The 19,490-nt window shown below is 36.7% G+C and overlaps 1 protein-coding gene across 1 annotated transcript in view; it reads left to right on the forward strand.

Moving 5' to 3' along the window:
- Nucleotides 1-19,490, forward strand: part of LOC122816063 (sulfotransferase 2A1-like) — a 371,350-nt gene that overhangs the window by 75,416 nt on the left and 276,444 nt on the right. Inside the window, exon 4 of the mRNA XM_044088877.1 lies at nt 18,421-18,547. Coding sequence (XP_043944812.1) covers nt 18,421-18,547 — 127 coding nt within the window. The remainder of the gene's footprint in view (nt 1-18,420; nt 18,548-19,490) is intronic.

Here is a 19,490-nt window from a genome sequence, read left to right on the forward strand (position 1 = left end):
CTAAGTACAGATAAGGCAGTGGTAATCGCAGCGAATTGAGGAAATTAGAAGAAGTTGAGAATTGAGGTAGAAGACAGAATAATGTAACAGTTTAATAGCTTCAAGTGTCTGGAGGGATGGTTGATGAGAAAGGAAATCTGAATGAAGAAGTCAAAGCTAGAATCAGAGGGGCTGCAGCCAACTGGCATAGAATGTCAGGTGTAGTGTATGACAGAAGAATGCCAAAGAAGCTGAAAAGTAAGGTGTACAAAACAGTAAGGTGACCAGTACTACTGTATGGTACAGAAACCTGAGCAGTAAAGACAGAGCAGATGAGGAAGCTAGAGGTGATGTAAATGAAGTGCCTAAGAAGGGTGGTAGGATGCACACTGTGGGAGAGATGAAGAAATGATGACATAAGAGCAGAAGCTAAAGTAGCTCCAGTAGCAGAAGAGATCAAAGAGAACAGATTACGGTGGTTTGGACACATGCAGAAAAGCAGAAGACAATCTGGTGAAAAAGATTTGAGACTGACAGGAAGAAGGAAAGAAGAAACGAGGACATCCAGCAAAGAGGTGGATGGATTGTGTTAGAGAAGATATGTGACAGTCAGGCATGAGTCTCAAAAAATGCAGGAGTGTAACATTGAATCAAGAGAGATGGTGACAATTAACATGACACCCTGACTATGTAAAAAAATGGGGAGGGGGGGTTGATGATGATGATGATGATGATTTCATGATTTAGGACCCTATTGAATGAGTGTTAAGTAATGAATGGAAGAAAAGTAAAGAAAAATGGATAAGCTAAATGTTTTAATTAGGATGTGCAAATAAATACTGAACAGACAAAACACATCCTGTTATTTCACTTTGTCTTTGGACAACTCCTGAAGACCAACTTCATGGTTACTTTTGAAAGAACATAATAGTCATGTAATTTTGGATGATATAAACAGGTTGTGGTATGGAGGTGGTGAATCTTTACTGACAGGTTTGATGAAACAGCTTTGCAGAGTAGTTATAGTGAGTGATTTTATAAGTTGCATAAAAAGAACAGCACTGCTCTTTGCACACTTTCAAAGCTACTGATGGGCTAATATCTTTTAATGCCTTAGATATTATGGCACATACATACATACGTACATACAAATGTTTCAAGCACAGGCATTAATGCCCTTCTAGCTTGCCAATATACCAAAACACTTGTTCCCATAATAATTGCCCAGGCTGTCCTTAAAAATATCTAAGCTAGTACTTGTTTTAATGTAATTTGGTAGTCTGTTCCAAGCATCAGCTACTCTGTTAGAGAACCAATTAGTACACTTCTCCTTCCTATAGAATCTTCTACATAGGTTATCTGATAATTCTCTAGTATTGTTTGATAACCCCAAACATTCCTAGAGGTAGTTGTCCCTAAATGCCCTATATACCTGAATAAGATCTCCTCTTAAATATCTATAAGAGACACTGTACAAATTCAGATATTTTAGTCTTTCATAATAACTTAGATTTTCACATCCATGGATGCCCTTAGTATATTTCCACTGTACTCGTTCTAGTTTATTCATGCTTGTTTTCCTATAGGGTTTCCGTATTGTTATTCCATACTCAAGTTTGGATCTAATGTAACTAACAAACAATAACTTCATTGTGTTTGATTTGCTAGACTTTATAAATCTTTTTATACAACCTATAGTTCTATAACTATCATTAGCCAATTGGTTGATATGATTAGAAAAACTTATAGCTGAATCTACCCATATACCGAGGTCCTTAAATGAGTCTACAGTTTCAATCATTGTGTGCTGTATTAAATATTCACCTTTCAGTTTATGTTTCCCAAATCTCATATGCTTAGTTTTTGATGTATTTATCAACATATTATTGTCCTGTGCCCAAATGGTCAATTTAGTCAAATTATTTTGCAGACATGCCTTATCTGTACCACTTGTAATCAGTTTTTCCAGTTTCAGGTCATCAGCATATAGACTGTAGAACACCTCAGATGAAAACGTAAGGTCTGAAAGATACAGTCTAAACAAGTAAGGGCCTAGGACAGAGCCCTGTGGAACACCTTGACTGTAACCAAGGATTTCACCTGTCCAGTTGGTGTGTGATACTTTCCATGTCCTATTTGTAAGCCATGCAGCTATTCATGCTATCAACAGTACAGCAATACCTAGTTGCACTAATTTATTAATCAGTGTTTTGTGTGTGGCCCTGTCAAATGCTGAAGTTAAATCTATATAAATCACATCACAGCACAATTTTTCATTCATAGCTGTTATTATATTGTTATAGAACATCATGTTACAGGTGGTAATAGATCTATTTTCAACATATGCATGCTGATATATGGTTTCAAGTCCCATCCTATCCAGTTCTGGCAATAACTTATCCAGTATTACCTTCTCCATTATTTTTCCACAACATGAAAGTAGACTTAAGGATCTATATGATTCTGGGTTATCCTACTCCCCTTTCCCTTAAAGACACATTTAATAAGTGCATGTCTTCAATCTTGAGGAATCTCCCCATATTTATATGACCTAGTGAATAATAAATTTAATGGCAGTGTAAGTTCTTGCTGAAGTGTTCTCAGGTCATTGTTACTTATTCCGTCTCCTCCCTGTGCTTTGTTTGGATCCAGTTGGTAAATGTCTCCAGTGGATTTAACAATCCTTGAGGTCATTGTTTTACTATTACTTAATAGAATGAATTATATCTTTGGCTGCTGCTTTGAAGTATTCATGAGGAGTTATACATAATTTGCATTTTTTGTACTGATTCTTTAATTCAGGTCAAGAAAACTGAAAAAACTTGGTTACTACCAGTGTTTGAGCTAACAAGGGCAGGCATTGGGGATCGGACACTCTCTGTGTCATTATTTAAACTATCATTTGGCAAATAAGGATGGCTGACACGTTCAAGGACTGGACATGTTTACTAAAAGTATGACAAAATTGCAACTGTTTTTATTGAAAGCTTTCTTCACTTTAGCTCTATGACATGTGTAGTTGAAAAATTATCAAGTCCCCATAGCTGGACAGCTTTTACTAGGGATTGTAAAGCCGCAGACTCAGTCTTTCACTATCTTTGCATGGAAAGTGTCACTATTATTTTTATTTTACTATCGTTGTAATCCTTTACGAAAGAATGTTTGTAAGTGATGATGGGACACCATAAATTCTTACCAGGGATAGTGCCCACAATCCTCCTGGACATGGGCAGTCATCACTAAATTTAGTCTTGGGTATCGACTAGTACCTCTACTGCATTACATTGGGTTGAAATAGCTAGGCTTAAAATGACATCCAGATCGATAACCTAATAATCTCCTACGATCCTATGATCCTACGATAATTAGGAGAACCATTTTAAATTAAATATCAGTATCATATACAGGGTATCTTTATTACTTTTTCACTGCAGTGATAAGTTACTTGTTAAAGCCTTCCACGTCTGAAGAAGCATAAATATTTACCACAATTAAAAGATCACAAATTGCACAAAAAAAATATTCTGATAGCTGTGCAACACAGCCACAGTAGTGACTAAATGAGACTAATTGGGATTTTTTCATATATATATATATATATATATATATATATGTCCATCTATCACATCACCTATGCAACATAGCCAGGATTCCTGTAACAGCACTGCTTTTATTTATGTTTGCATTCACTGGTCTTTACAAAGCTGTGTGCATTTCTTGCTTCATGGAGACCAGATCAATTTCTTATATCAATGAATATTGTGTGCATTACCACAGACTTTTAAACTTTGCATATAATTATGTGAAATTCTCAAAATATGTCAGAAATGAAATTCACAGACACATATGGTCTTGAAGAGTTACTTGCAAGTGACTAGCTTGCTATATGACAACTATAGTACATTACAGATAGATGGAGATGAATTACTGCAAAAATATTAAAAATTTCCACATGCAAGAATAGAAATAAAACACATTATCAAGACTCCTGCACTTAGGTATGATGGGAATAGAAGAATGAAAAAAGTTCTGAGTGTGATTGATTGTCAGTTTAATCAAATATGCAAGAATCTGGAAATAAAAGAATAACACTGGTATAGTATGCATACAAAACAAAAAATAATGAGAGACACCACAACAGGAAAACAACCACTATGCAAGTTTCAAGAACATTTTAGGGTCACTAATACAGAAAAGAATGATGCTGCCAACTAACGAGACCCTTTTTAGTTTACAGTAAACTCATGAATTAATATAATATCTGAAAATATTTCAGTATGATTAGAATGCTTTAGCATACACACACACACACACACACACACACACACACACACACACACACACACGCACACACACACACAAGTATATACATACATGTGGAATTGAACGTGAAATTATAGTAACTTATGGTTTATATCTTTAAATAGAATTAGTTATTCTGGTCTTGAGTAAAACACCTACCTCTTTTTTTTTTTAAATCTGTTTGTTAACTTTGTTATTATATATTTGTTTGGTTTTTGTTGTATTCCGTCCATGTCTTCCTGTGGAGCTTTTCTCCCCGGGCCTCTACTGAAAATCTGAAAATGGAAATATATCCAGTTAGACCAGCCCGGTTAACAAATGTAAAATAAAATAATAAATAATAAATAAAAATGTGTATATATGTGCACGTGTGTGTGTGTGTGTGTGTGTGTGTGTGTGTGTGTGTGTGTGTGTGTGTGTGTGTGTGTGCGTGTTTATATATGTATATATATATATATATATATATATATATATATATATATATATATATATGGGTCTATCTGATAACGCCAACACGCTAAAACACCAATAACAAAATCACCGACACCACAAAACCGAAAGTTCAAAAACACGAAACTTCACATGCCCGACAAACCACAATCCCAACAATGAACAAACAAAACAAATCCCCTGTCCAAAAAGCACACACGTAAAACAAGCACACCAAAAACCTTACAAACCTACACTAGACCTTGCATACACAACTAACTATGCACTAACCTTAACCCAAACCCTAACCCTAAGGTCCGCCACTATCACACACTCAGCTAACCCGCTCACTAACCCTAACTCAGTTAACTTGCCCCTAACCCTACAGTCTGTCACTATCGCACACTCACCTGACCCGCGCCCTAACCCTAACTCACTTAATCCACCCCTAACCCTACAGTCCGTCACTATCGCACACTTACCTTAACATGTTGGTGTTCTCAGCATCGGGATTTTCAACTGTCGATTATCTCCGTTGTCAATCTTCCGGTGTCGGTGTTCTCATCATCAGCATTGTGGACTTTCAGCATTATCAGGTAGACCTATATATATACATATATCTATATATATATATCTATATATATATATCTATATCTATATATATATATATATATATATATATATATATATATATATATATATGTGTGTGTGTGTGTGTTTTAATCAAAAAAATCACTCAGTAGGCACACTGGTCTCAATGAAGGCCAAGTCACAACAGAATTCTGATGAAGTTCCCTTAGTGGAAAGAAAGCGCTCAATCTGTGGATACCAAGTTGCTGTTATTAAAATATTTTAAGTGGATTTTCATGTTGTGACTTGGCCTTCATTGAGACCAGTGTGCCTACTGAGTGATTTTTTTGGATTACTGGTTGTGTTTGGTTCACTCAGTATTTTTCCACCTCATTTGTGTGTTTATATATATATATATATATATATATATATGTTTTAACATGAAGAAAAAAATGGTAAATGAAACAGTTCTTGCATAACAGAGCACTCCCTCTGTTCTCTTGTGCTTTTTGGAAACGCACTTGCCCATCTGAGTTGCATGTCTTCTTATGCACCACCCACCTACTGGCTGGCATAGAAAAGAAACAAAAGTGATTAGGTACCTGAGAGAAGGGTGACCTACATATTCAGCATGAATCTCATTCTAGCTACATAGGTGGACATGGCACATTTCCCTTCATAACAAAATGATGCTGTATAGAGGCATAGTGCTTATTCTGATGGATCAATGCCAATATATTTGTGCAAGGGTCTTTTGTGCATGACTGAACAGTGAGAGCAAGAGAGCCCATATGTCAGTGTGATGTTTATAAATTAGATAATATGTCTATGTGAGAATAAACCTATACAAAAGAGAGATCACAGTTACTACACAGTTGCCAGAAAGCTGATGGCAGTAATTCCTGCAAATTTCTGCAAATGTAATGTGGGGTGAAGTACCCATTTGTTGTCACCCATTACTAATAAGATATAAAAAGGGCTTGTTTGTCAAATATATTACAAATCAATTAGACAAAGACTCTTTAAAAATAGGTTCTGCCAATGAGGGATACCTAACATAAGTGTTTCTGACAGTTAATTTCCACTAAATATGAAGATTTTTGAATAAAGTATGATTTCTACTATGTAATTTCTAATCAGATTATCCTCTGGCAGGGAAACAGTTTGAGGGGAATTCAGATCTCCAAATGAAATCTTAAGCAACCTGCTTCATCACAAGCCTTAATTAGTGACAAATATGCTTATATGGCAGGCAGACGAATTAGCCCAGCATAAGTGATGACTGCAGGTGTTACCTATAAGGCTATAGAATGGATTATTATGGAGCTAATAAATAATGATATAGCTAATCTACAGACTCTAGACCCAATTCAGTTTGGATTTGTTGTACGCAAGTCTTCTTGTCTTCATAACCTGGGCATCTTCTCTGAAAAAAATTACTAAAGCAATGGATGAGGAAAAAACAGTATACACCACATATCTGGATCATGTGAGATATTTATCATCATCTCACACTCAGATATAATACATAAACTCTCTCAGCTAAATATCAATCTCTATGTAACTCATTGAATAGTGAATTGCTTCACAAGTGGAACACAGGACGTTATGGTGGGCAGCTCGTGTTTCTTCCAAAAGTCCTGCCATAGTGGGGTACCTCGGGGTTCAGTCCTTTGGCCTCTCCTGTTATGGCATTTACTTCTCAGTGGTCAAAGCTAATGTTAAAGATTTATGATTGACCAAATTTTGACCGTAAACTTGGTGGCCTCATAAACTTCCCAGTGTGCACCAAGATCCTTTAAGAGGATCTGTCTCAAACAAATTGCTGGTGTCAAAACGATGCACTAAAACTAAATTCCAAGAAGTTCATAATAGTACCCTTCAGTAAATATGACTCCCTTTGTAACTATCTTATTGACAATACCTCCTAAAATTTGTTTCTGTAGTTTTGGATCTAGGCATATACAGTATATCAATAATAAACTCTCCTCTGTCGTGTCGACTGTTGTGAGTCTTTTTTCATTGCATAGCTTATTTCTAAAGGTATTGAATCCAAGTCATTATGCCACTGCTTGATACTTGTTCATCCAGTCAATGATCCTTTATTTCTGAACACTTGTCATAACAGGAATGACTGCAAAGCTTTTTCACTAAAAATTCAAGGTCTAAAATCATAATAAACTGCAGACCTGCTCAAAGCTTTGCCCCTTTTCTCAGCATCGTACAGGCCCTGCCTTGTGTATAAAGCTTCAGAAAAACCTATTCTACTGTAAAAAAGCACCAACTTGTAAAAAAGAAGAAATGAACCAAACAGCTGCAATTTAAAAACATGATAGTTTATTGCAAAAGGACCCAGGTAGAAATCACAAAGTAAGCACTTTCGTAAGGCACAGTAGCCAAACTTCATCAGACTGTTATAATGGGTAAGTTCCTCTTTCTGGGGACTGTGCATTGCTGATGACACTAACTGAAAAGTAAAATTAACTTGGCTGCTGCTACACATACCACATATGTATTTCAGTAGTTACTAACTTCCATCCTGAGATCCTCCGTCTGCCTTGGTAGACAGTCACACATTTTATGAGAAACATACCAAAATTATGTGTAAAAAGCTGGACGTTGTCTGCAAATCTGACAGTTGACAGGTATGTATATCTGGAACAGCAGTCAGGCACAAGTGTGAATTCGTTACACTTAAGCAATTGCTCGCACTCGGAAAAAAAGCAGCAGTTATGTGCAACAGGCCAGTTCATGTCTTGCTCCAGGGAAATGATTGGTGCATGTCACAAACTGAAAACAGATTTTACCAATTTTAACTTTTTCATTCAGCTTTCACCTGTAACTGAAGGGAAGGTGTGCCTGCTAAGTAACGATGACACACATTCGTGTCAGCATGGTGGTGCATGACATCTGGCGGAAACCTAAAATAACGGGAGGACAGGAGGCTAAAAATCTGGAAACACTTTCAATATTTCTACAGTTTGTCATGCCATGTCAAATGCTGTTCTTGCCACCTGAACACCACACGAGTAGTTGGTACTTATGTATTATCGATTAGAAAAGTGGTTGTGATAATATGTAAGTACCATACTTTTAAAAACAGATATTGATAATATAATGGAAAATTGTAAGCACATTATCAAAGACACAGGGTAAAATCTGTAGACATTAACTATATTGTAAAATTCTACCTCACAAGGTCATTTATTTTTACTTGTGAAAAGGGAAGAAGTGTGACGTGTTGCCTTTCTTTAAATTATTGATGCTACTAGAATGTTGATCACCAATGGTGGTTTTCTGTGCACTGGACTGGTTGAAAAATCATGCGTGATAAGGAAATTCAGAAAATTATGTGAATGGTTAAATCAGAACTTTAAATAGGGTCATACTCCCAAAGATATATACATCTGAAAATAGGAACATTTCTCCAAAATAGTTATAAATGAGAGGCCTGAACAAAAGTGCTAGGTCACTATTTATACATAAATGCTCTAGTTCCTTTTATATGATGGTACTAATTATTTTTATGTTCAATATTGCTTCTAGAAATATAATATGATAGCAGTAGGGTATGACTAACTCTTGAACCACAGATGGAATATTATGGATATAAAGTTGTATATACCTGTTTACTAGTGTTTTATTTCAAAGGATGACAGATTCTGTAATGATCTAATGTTTGTAACTGACAGTATAGGTTTTGTTGTAGCCATCCTTTGTCTAGAAGACAAATGTAGAATATTCTTGCTTTAGGTCCTGTAAAAGTTTTGCTGTTAATGCAAGTATGTTAATTATTTTCTTACACATTTTAAAATAAATGGCTTAAACTGACTGGACCTGTTTAGTAAAAATCTTCTCACCTCATTCACAGTAAAAAGGAGGTTTCTTTAGGGTAAACATATTATCATTTTGTGTGTTAAGGTAGTATGCAGAAAATTTAATAGCTAAATAGACAGTTATTACTTTGTGACTTAAATGTAAGGCTGGAAAGGAGAAGTGCAGTTATAGCTGGAACGGGTAACCATTTTGCATTATTAAGGATATTACAGTTGTATTCATTTTTAGGGACTTGTTTGACATACCTACAGGCTAAGATTATTCTGTACACAAGATGATGAAATTATGGGATAATTTAAGTGTTGTAACTGGAGGACATACTCCAGATAATGGATAACAAGTGCACACTGTCAGGGATGACACAATTAGAAATAACTAAACAGCTTTTAGTTATTTGTTCACTTTTTTCTGTAAGTACTTCAGACTTGACTTTAAGGGATACTTTGGGATCTATCATGCGCATCAGGAATTAATACTGTAACACCTAAACTATTTTAATGTTATTTAGAACTGACATTGTTACCAAATATTTTTTTTCAATTTGAAAGGTGTTTCAAAGGGTCTATATTAAATCAGCAAATGCTTAAAAATAGTGAATGCTGATTTATCGACCTTTTAAAACCGAAACCTGAAAATCCCAAAGAAACGGAACAGCAATTTTTTCCCCAGGGAAAAAAAAACCCTGTTCCACAAAAACAAAAAAAAACAAAAAAGGGTTCAAATCACAAAATAAAGTGGGGGCTTTGCCCCCACACCCCCTACTTAAATATACCAACTCTGAGATTGCACCACAGTGGAAGAAATAGCAAAGTCTCAAAAAAGGCCCAGCATTTTTTTTTTTCTCTGGGAATAAATCGCTGTTCCATGTCTTCGGGATTTTCAGGTTTCGATTTTAAAGAGTTGATAAATCAGCATTTGCTATTTTAAGCATTTGCTGATTTAATATAGACCTATCTCAAACAGTCTTAAAGCAGTTTCAATAACAATGAGCATCTTATGATTAATAGAAAAACAATGGCAAAGTGCCATTGAGTTTTTGATTCAAAGTGAATTGAATGTTTTAGCTTATTGAATTTGTGCTATAGATGTTCCTGACTTATAAAGAATAGTGTCATTTGTGCTCAGAGTTTCTAACGATAGGTGAATGGTGATAGTAGTGTGGTTGAGGAATAAGCAAATGGAATAGGACCAAAAATGAACATTAAGGTATTGAATGCTGGGGTATACTGATAAAAATGTTGCCTTTATCTGAACTCTGATTACCTGTTTACACTTTGGAGATTCCGTAATTAATGCAATACTGAAACTAGTTTAACATATTTAAGGTAAATCCTGTATGTTTTAGCTTCTTCAAAAGTATGTAGTGGTTGGCACTTTCAGATGATCTGTTAAGATTGATAAATGTACTTTCAATAAGGCAACCCTTTTGCACTGAAATGTAAATGCATTTTATTGTTCTGCATCTGGCTGTAAATATATTTTATTCTTCTCTAAATCCATACTCGGAATTGCTTCAAAGCATATATTTGCAGATGTGTTCCAGAATTTGATTCCGAATTTTTTTCACTTGTTTTTGTGATTGGACATAGCATGGGTATGGGTCTTTGGTTTGGGTGTAAAAGGGGGAGAGAATTTTTGGAATGTGGATAATTAAAGAATGCTTACAATTAGAAATTAATGTTTCTCTAGTCAATGAATGGTTGAATACATATACCAGATAATTGACTATGGCTGGGGTAGCTGTCCTGAGGATGGCTGGGTGAATGTTGTTCTTGTCAGGGTTTGTGTTCCTGTATGTTTTCACAAGCTGTTTTCTTACTATCTTAAATATTATAGTCTAGAAGAAGAACTGGTGGGGGGACCTGTTTGAGATGTAGGATTTGCATTGGAGGAATAGGAGGGTTGGAAAGTGATTGGAGGGTTAATGGCGCTATTGCAGGCATTATTGTTGTGGAGGGAACTAAAGTTTTGAAGTTTTAGAGAGTGGAAGAGTAAAATGTCTGGGGTGGATTGATATGAAGAACTTTATCAAAGTAATCAGAGCTTAATTCTAATGTATTTACTTTCTGCTTATACCACTGTTTAAGGAACAGAAAGATAAGATGATGAAAAGTATTCCTTATGATATTTCATTTATTCCACTCCTTTTAATTAGTTTTCATGCATTTTAAAAGTGTAGGAGCCCTGTCAGACATTTTTGTGTAAATGAAAATTGCTTAATATCAATAGAAATTAATAGATAACTGAATAATGAGAGGGTTTGAAGGGGTACTCTGCTTTGGATATAGCTCAAGCAGTTTAGACTATTAAAGTCTTGTACAACTTGTGATTTATTGACTTTGAAATGGTTCTTGAAATTGCAGTTATGGGCTTTTTGTGGTTTTATATGACAGTATGCTGTGGTTGTCATTGAGAGTATTAATTAGACAAGGCAAGTAATGTTTTATGTCCCTTATGAGATTATAGATACAAGAAAGTTGAGTATGAGACTTCTCTTGATTGAAGAGATCGGTCTAGAGGGGGGTATATAATTCATTAAGTAAGATAAGTTATGTAACAAAAGGTTTAACTTTTTTTAAGATGTAAAAGATCAAAGTCTTTTACAGTAATTATGTTACACCTATTAGCTACTGTAAGTATGCCTGGCTAGTTTTTTTTTTTTTTTTTGAATGTTTTAAGGCTCCTAGGATGATGTAAACAGCAACTACGAGTAACCTTTTGTGGTTAATTATGAGTATTTGAATTAGAAGGCACTTTGGAAAATCTGTTTTATTGGAGGTGTTTACACCTATATTTTGGTATTATTTTAACAAATTTCAAACAGCACTGCTTCCATTGTCTTCATTTTTTCCAATGATATTTGACAAATTTTTGTAGGAAGATTTTATTTTGTGAGAATTTTGAGACAGAAAGACAGAATTATCTTTATGGGAGTGCAGTTTCCTACTGAAGCATATATACATATATACATCTATATTTTATACACACGTACACACACATATATATATGTGTAGATATATATATATATGTGTAGATATATATATATATATATATGTGTAGATATATATATATATATATATATATATATATATATATATATATATACACACACACACACACACACACACACACACACACACACACATACAATCCAAGAAATGACACACTATTCCTTCTGTTCTCTTAACTCATTACAGCTGAGTGCTCCTCCAAGCATTTCTGCAGATAACTCCTACTGTAATTCTAGGAGTCAAAAATTGCTTGTTCATATTTGCATTAATAATTCCAAACCCATGCTACATACAAAGTATCAGAATATCTTATCTTGAAACATACAGTATGGTAAACACAATTGTATTGATATTTGACCTCTGTCAACATCATTTTTTAGAGGCTGAAGCTATGCCCACTGGGAGTTAAAGGTATACACTGAAAAGAGCTGTACTGGAGGGAATGAGTTAACAGATCTGAAAGGGAGCAGAATACCTAATGTCACTGAACAAAGGTACCTAGGCCAAATACTCAACTCTATCCTTATTTTGTAACTAATAAAGTCCTTGTTCAATTGAAACTATTTTAAAATATCAGTAACTTCCTTTCATCTGTTAAAAATATTTCAGTACCCCATCTTGAATATGGTCTTCCTTTTCTTGTTATGCATTCAACTCACAACATCCACAGAATGTAGACTGCTGAAAATAAAATCAACAGATTCATTCTTTTAACAGATCCCCAGATACAGCACTGTAATTTGAAAATTTCCAATTGGCTTTCAGTGCCTCATATGGTCACTTTTCCTTTAAGTACTGTAATTTGCAAGGTGCTAAAACACTGTCACTATCCCACTTTAAGAGTGAAACTACTTTTACAAGGCAACCCTTATGTACGCAGAAGTACACAGGACAACAGTTTCACTCTTGTACACCCTTCATTTACATTTTAAATTATTGCAGGTGACAGATCCTTCTCTAAACTGAGACTTGCTACCGGGAACCAACTGCCTACAGACATCAAAAATCTACAAAACATTAAAAGCATCAAAGATGCACTTAAAGAACATCTCTTTAGTGAATCTGCCTGCAACTGCTACCATGACAATGGTTAGGTAACTTAATGCCCCATATCATGAGTACTAGAATAAATTTAATAAACCTTTCTCAGCCTCTTAATATGACATCTTATATCAAATATTTCACATGTATATAGGAATGTATGCATTATATTTATGATTGCACTATATTTTTTGCACATCTTAGCATGCATTTTGTATGTATCTTTTTCGCTAATATAGTCTGAGTTTTTTAAACTTACCCTATCTGCATTCAGCCTTGCTATTATGTTCTGAATTTTGTACTACACTCAGTTTGTGCATATCATTGAGTGAAGGACTGTGATATATTTTCTGTTCTTTGAGCTCATGTCATGGCTGAAAAGGGTCAATAGACCAGTCCACTTACCCGGTGACCAAATATTAACTTAATAAATAAATGTATAAAGAGAGAAAAGAGTAACAAAATCAGTTGTGACTGATCAATTGGTAGTTTCAGGAACCTGGAAGCTGTTCTTCATATGGGAACTCTATACATATATAGATACACTAATTCAATGTTTGTGCCACAATGGAGAAAAGGAAGCTTCCTATAAGGGGAAATTCATACAATTACCTGTCTTTATCACTTTACTGTAGAGAAGGGAACATGAAACAGCAGCTGTACTTCAAAAATCATGATGCACTAAAGCACATACTTCAGATTTCATATCTACTCCGAATGAAAATCTCATGATTTTTTCTATATATCTGTGTTTCTAATTTTTTTATGTTATTTCTTGTGTTTTGTATATGTGTGGTTTCCATTTTAGGTTGTGACACTCAAGTGATTAAAGATATTTAATACGTGGCACTAATATGTGTGTTAATTGTATTTGCCTTCCTTATTTTTTGCCTTCAGCATGAGTCATTTCTGGAAATCTAATTAAATTCATAGGTTCATAGGTAGGTACTATGCTATTGGCCCGAGGGCTAAAGTAAGCCTAGCCAACAGTGTATTGGATTCTGCCACCCATGTAGTGTTAAATTCCTGCCCCTCTATCCAGCAGAGCCCCAGACATGATCCCAGGGGTGAACTTCCTATCACCCATCTACTTATCAAGGTTTTTCTTGAAGAGTGCTCATGATGAGCTCTGATTGACGTAGATGGGAATTTTGTTCCAGAGCATGGGAAGTCTCTGGGACAAGAATCTATCCCTCCAACATGTCCTATTTATTGTTGTGGTGAGGTTTAGGTTCCTAGAGCATGCAGATCGGGGAGATTGGGATTTCTTTAAGTGGAGCATGTCCATCAATTCTGGGTTTGACATAGCTTTGTATGTCAGATAGAGGTCTCCTCAGAGTAAGTGGTATGCGACCGAGTAGAGTTGGAGTTTCTTGAGCCAGTCGGCATAGGGCAACTGTTTGAGGCCAGCAATCCTCTTGGTGAGGTACTTTTGGGGCCTCTCCAGTTGTTGTAGGTGTCTTGTGAGGTACATCCCAAATGGGGCATTGTATTCAATGAGGGGGTCTGATAAGTGATGAGTAGAAGGGGATGATGACTTCCTTTTTTCTAGATGCAAACCCTTTTGTGATTAGGTGGGCCACGAAGAAAGATTTTCTGACCACTGTGGCAATGTGGTTATCAAAGGAGAGGTTACTATCCACTTGGGTCCCAAGGTCTCTTATCACACTTTCTATGTGAACTTCCCCCTATTTAGTAATTCGTGGGTATCATGTTTTTACCAAAGGGTATAACAATGTACTTTTTGGCATTTAGCTTAAGGCCATGATTTTTGCACCAGGTGCCTGTCTCAGTGAGGCCCTTTTGCTGGATGTCTACATTGGCAGGGGAACCGATAATGGCACCCAGTTTGCAGTCATCTGCGAAGTTGGTTAGCCATAGACCCTTGTTGTTTGCTTGCACTTCGGAGAAGTATATACCGAACAGGAGAGGTCCCAAGACTGAACCCTGGGGCACTCCACTTATTACTGGTTTGGAGTCGGATCTGGAATCTGCAACTCTCACCATGTGGGTTCTGTCTGTGAGCCAGTTGGCCACCCATCTTGTGATGTAAGGGTTTATGTTAAGGTTGATGAGTTTATCTATGATTCCTGAATGGGGATAGTGTTGAATGCTTTAGCGAGGTCCAAGTAGGCTGTGTGGACCACCTTGTCCTCATCTATGGCCTTGGTAATTGTTTCAAAAAAGTCTACCAGGTTCAGGAGACATAATCTTCCCTACACAAATCTTAATTGGGTAGCATCCAAAGTTTGAAGGTTACCAATGTCTTTGTTTATGAGTTCCATGATGATATGCTCCATGGCCTTGCAGACCAGGCTTGTCAGGCTAATAGGTCGATAGCTCCCAGGGTCTGTGGTGGCTCATCCTTTGTGGAGTGGGATAACCGTTGCTGTACACCATTTGGTGGACACATAGCCTGTGGTGAGGCTGTGACTGAACATGGATTTTAGGTAGAGGGCTAGTTCATTTTGGAGTTCGTATAAGATGCAGCCTGGGATGTTGTCTGGTCCCATGGATGCTGTGTTTTTGGCTTTAGAGTGTGCCATTTTTACCTGTGTGTTTGTGATTGACAGGGCTCTGCAATCATCTGGTATAGTTATAAGCCCTTTGGTGGTGAGGGGGGAGTAAAGTTTGCACTGAACCTATCTGCCAAGATGTTGGCAATATCAGTTGGCTCTGTATATTTTGCACCATTTTGTTGTAGCTCGGTGCAGATTTGGGTGTTGCCATGGAGATTCTTGACATAGCTAAAGAATGCCTTGTGGTTGTCTTTGAAATCCGAGGCAATTTTTCTTTCCAAATTGGCTTTGGAGGATTTTATGAGGGATCTTAGTTTTTTCCTGAGGCCTGTCAGCGAGTTCCTCCATTCCTGGGTGTTTACTCTTTTTTGCAACAGTTTCTTCCTTCTGTTGTAGAGTTTGTTAATGGTAGGGGACCACCAGATTGGCTTCCTTTTTTTGGAGGATAGCATCTTGGCTTTGTTGGGGATAGCATGATCCATGCACTCATGCAGGTGCTTGTAAAGTGCATTTGTGTAGGATTCAGCAGTCGTGACTGTATTGACTGTGTTATCCATCTGCAGGGGCATCGCAAAGTTAGCCACCTCAGTTTTGAGTAACGTGAAGTTCGCGTTGGAGAAATTTTTTACTATGGTTTTCTTGTGTGGGGGTGGGCTCAGGATGTGGATATCTAGGGTAATTAGTTTATGGTCTGATCTAACAAGCGAGGAGTTGATCTTGGGCATTAAGTACTGGTCACCCATGTTGGTAATGACCAGGTCCAAAATATTGTTGCCCCTGGTGGGGGTGTTGACAAGCTGATCAAGGGAGTTAGAGTTTATAAATTCCAGGAATCATTCAGCAAGGGGATTAGTACAAGAGTAGTTTTCCCAGTTTATGTTAGGGTAGTTGAAATTGCCCAATATTATCGTATTTGGTTGGACCCTCATTTTTTTTCCAATATCCCCAGGGGCAAGGAGTGTGGGTCCTGGGTCATGGTGGGGGATCTATAACAAGCTACAATTTGGAATGCATTTTTGCCCTGAGTTAGCTACACTTGGATGATCTCAGAGGCGTTGTATTTTGCAACTAGCCTGGAGGTGTGGATGTCTTTGATGAATATGGACACACCTCCACTCTTCGTGCTTCAGTCCAAGTTTTGTGGCCAAAATGTGTGGCATGAATTATAGCCTGGTAGTGCTGGGACACTCTTAGGAGCCTTGAACCAGGTCTCAGTCACTGCACAGATATCGATGTTCTCCATTTTGAGGAATGCCTCGACTGAGTGCATTTTGAGGTTTAGACTCCTAGCATTGAGCAGCATTGCCCTCAGTTTATTGTCACCTGTACTTCTAACGGTGATGGGGTTGTCTTTTGAGCCATGCCTAAAAAAGGCACTATGGGGGCGTCAAGACCCTTGGCCAATATCCTGAATGCCAGGGGTGACAGGTGCAGGCCATCTATGGTGAAATATCGTGTCCTGTCAAGCATGTCATCCCAGGCAGACAGACATTGGATCCCCTTTGAATGACACCAGAAGCTTAGCCAATTGTTGAAGTTGATCATTTTATCCTTGTACTGTGGTATCATTCTTGGTGAAGGCAGGATGCTACTCAGGGCTAGGGTCATACCTGTCTGGGCAACAGGATCGGAGAGCTCTTCCATGTCTCTTTTCATGTAGACCAGGGAGGTATGTCTCAGGTCATTTACCCCAACATGGACAATGACAGAGTCATATTTGTACTTGCCTTGTAGTGACCTGAGTGCATGTGTTATGTGACGGATTATTGCACCTGACAAGCAGCTGACGGTAACCTTCTCTTTATCCAGCCTGGTGAGTGGGACGTCACTGTGCCTGACTATAGAGTCACCTATCACTAGAGTGTTGGGTATAATTTCTATTTATTTATTTATTTTTTTATTTGACATTTGTTACTCGGGTTGGTCCAACTGAACCAATGGCCTATTTTCAATGGAGAACCCAGGAGAAAAGCTCCAAATACATAAACAAAAACATTGCTTGGAAATATAAACAAATATTTGGTACAATCACGTCATGATACAGTTAACATTGTTTGGAAATACATACAAATATTTGGTACAATCACATCAAGATGCATTCATGTAACAAAAGAAAGATATGTGTCTGCCAAACAATACTACAACTCATTAAAAAACATAGAACATGTCCAGTAAGAAAATATAGACTGTCAAACAGGCATCATCTGTGTATAAAGAAAGGGAACAAGAACACAGGGGAATAAAGTTCTAGCAGAGAGCTACAGAAATACGAGTAAGTAATTTAGAGACTTGGCATGACCAGGTCTCGGAATTAAAGAAATAGCTTTTTGGAATTAAAGAAATAGCTTTTAATGTCTCGTTTAAAGTGGTGATATTGGGTGATGCTTCTTATATTAAGGAAGAGTGTATTCCAGACGTGTGCTATTGTGTACTTATAAAAAGACTTGCCTATGTTCTTTTTGGGTTTATAGACTTCAAGAAGATATGTGTCTGTTGTGCGGCAGTTCTGGAGGGGGGTGTAGTAAGATACTCGGTTGGAGAGAGAGGGGCAGGAAGAGGGATTATAGAGAACAGAGTGAGTGATACGCAGTTGAGGAAGTAGTAGGTGATGATGAGTAATGAGGTGACAGTAACGTAGTTGTTGATAAGATTTTGTGGTTCAGGGTCATATTCATCAGCCGTACACTTCTTCTTGACCATTATTAATTTGTATGAAACCATTTCTTTTTCAGGTTATCTACACAGTGAGGAACCCACGGGATGTGTTTGTCTCACTATACTTTTTTAGCCATAGCATATCATTTATTGAGACCCCAAAGAGTTTTGATGACTTCTTTCAAAAGTTTCTGAAGGGAGACGGTAAGTTTTCATCCTTTATGGTTTACTGTGTCCTTTTTGTTTTCTCTTTGCAATTGTATATTTTATTGAGAAACCAGCACAGACAAATAAGGACATGAGGAGGATGGAAGATGGCAAATATTGAAAAGGAGCCCTAAGCCACCACATCCAGGTATCAACTTTCAAAATATCATTGTCTCATATATTAACTATAATCTCATTGCTTTATGTATTAATTATAAACTCCTTTACAGAGGATTAGAGTATGGACATTCCAGATATGAAATACAGCCAAAATACGCATCTCAGATCAATAAACTGGATATTAAAATATTGCAGTGCCAAGAAAAGCAAGCATAAGTTTGCTAGCATTGGAGATGTGGAGAGACTTCACATGTCTCATTAGCAGTGTTGTAGTTATATTTATATGCCTCAGTCATTATGTGTACATGCACATAAGAAATGAATTGATAAAGCATACATATCCAACATTTATTTTGCATTCAGATATCATGTAGTTAAAGTAAACTTTCTCCCAGCCAAACTTCTAGTGTATATATTAGATGTGGCCAATAGAGTTTTGATATTTATCATAATATGCTATTTATTGCAAAAAATGCCTGTATATCATAGTCTTCCATACATCATTACCTGGAAGACTCACCCTTTTTTTCAGTTTGATAATGTACTCCATTGTTGCTCAATGGAAACCTAGAACAAAATGTTTTGGAAGAATTTGATTACTTTGGACTGTGGGTGCCCAAAAAGTTTCACTTATTCTGGATGACTTTCTTTCATCTTCTATATGTAGTTCACTTGTACTTCTGCTTCCTCCCAAGTCAATAAAAGTGGTAACTTTTTTGCCTTTTTTCCATAAAAGTCATCTCAACTGGCAAGAATAAATGGGTAACAATGGGAATAGCAGCATTAATGCTTCCTCTCTGTCTATTAATGTCTTATCAAA

The sequence above is a fragment of the Protopterus annectens genome, chromosome 1.part1 (assembly GCF_019279795.1).
Source record: "Protopterus annectens isolate FY-2018-M chromosome 1.part1, PAN1.0, whole genome shotgun sequence".
In the NCBI taxonomy this organism is placed as follows: domain Eukaryota; kingdom Metazoa; phylum Chordata; order Ceratodontiformes; family Protopteridae; genus Protopterus; species Protopterus annectens.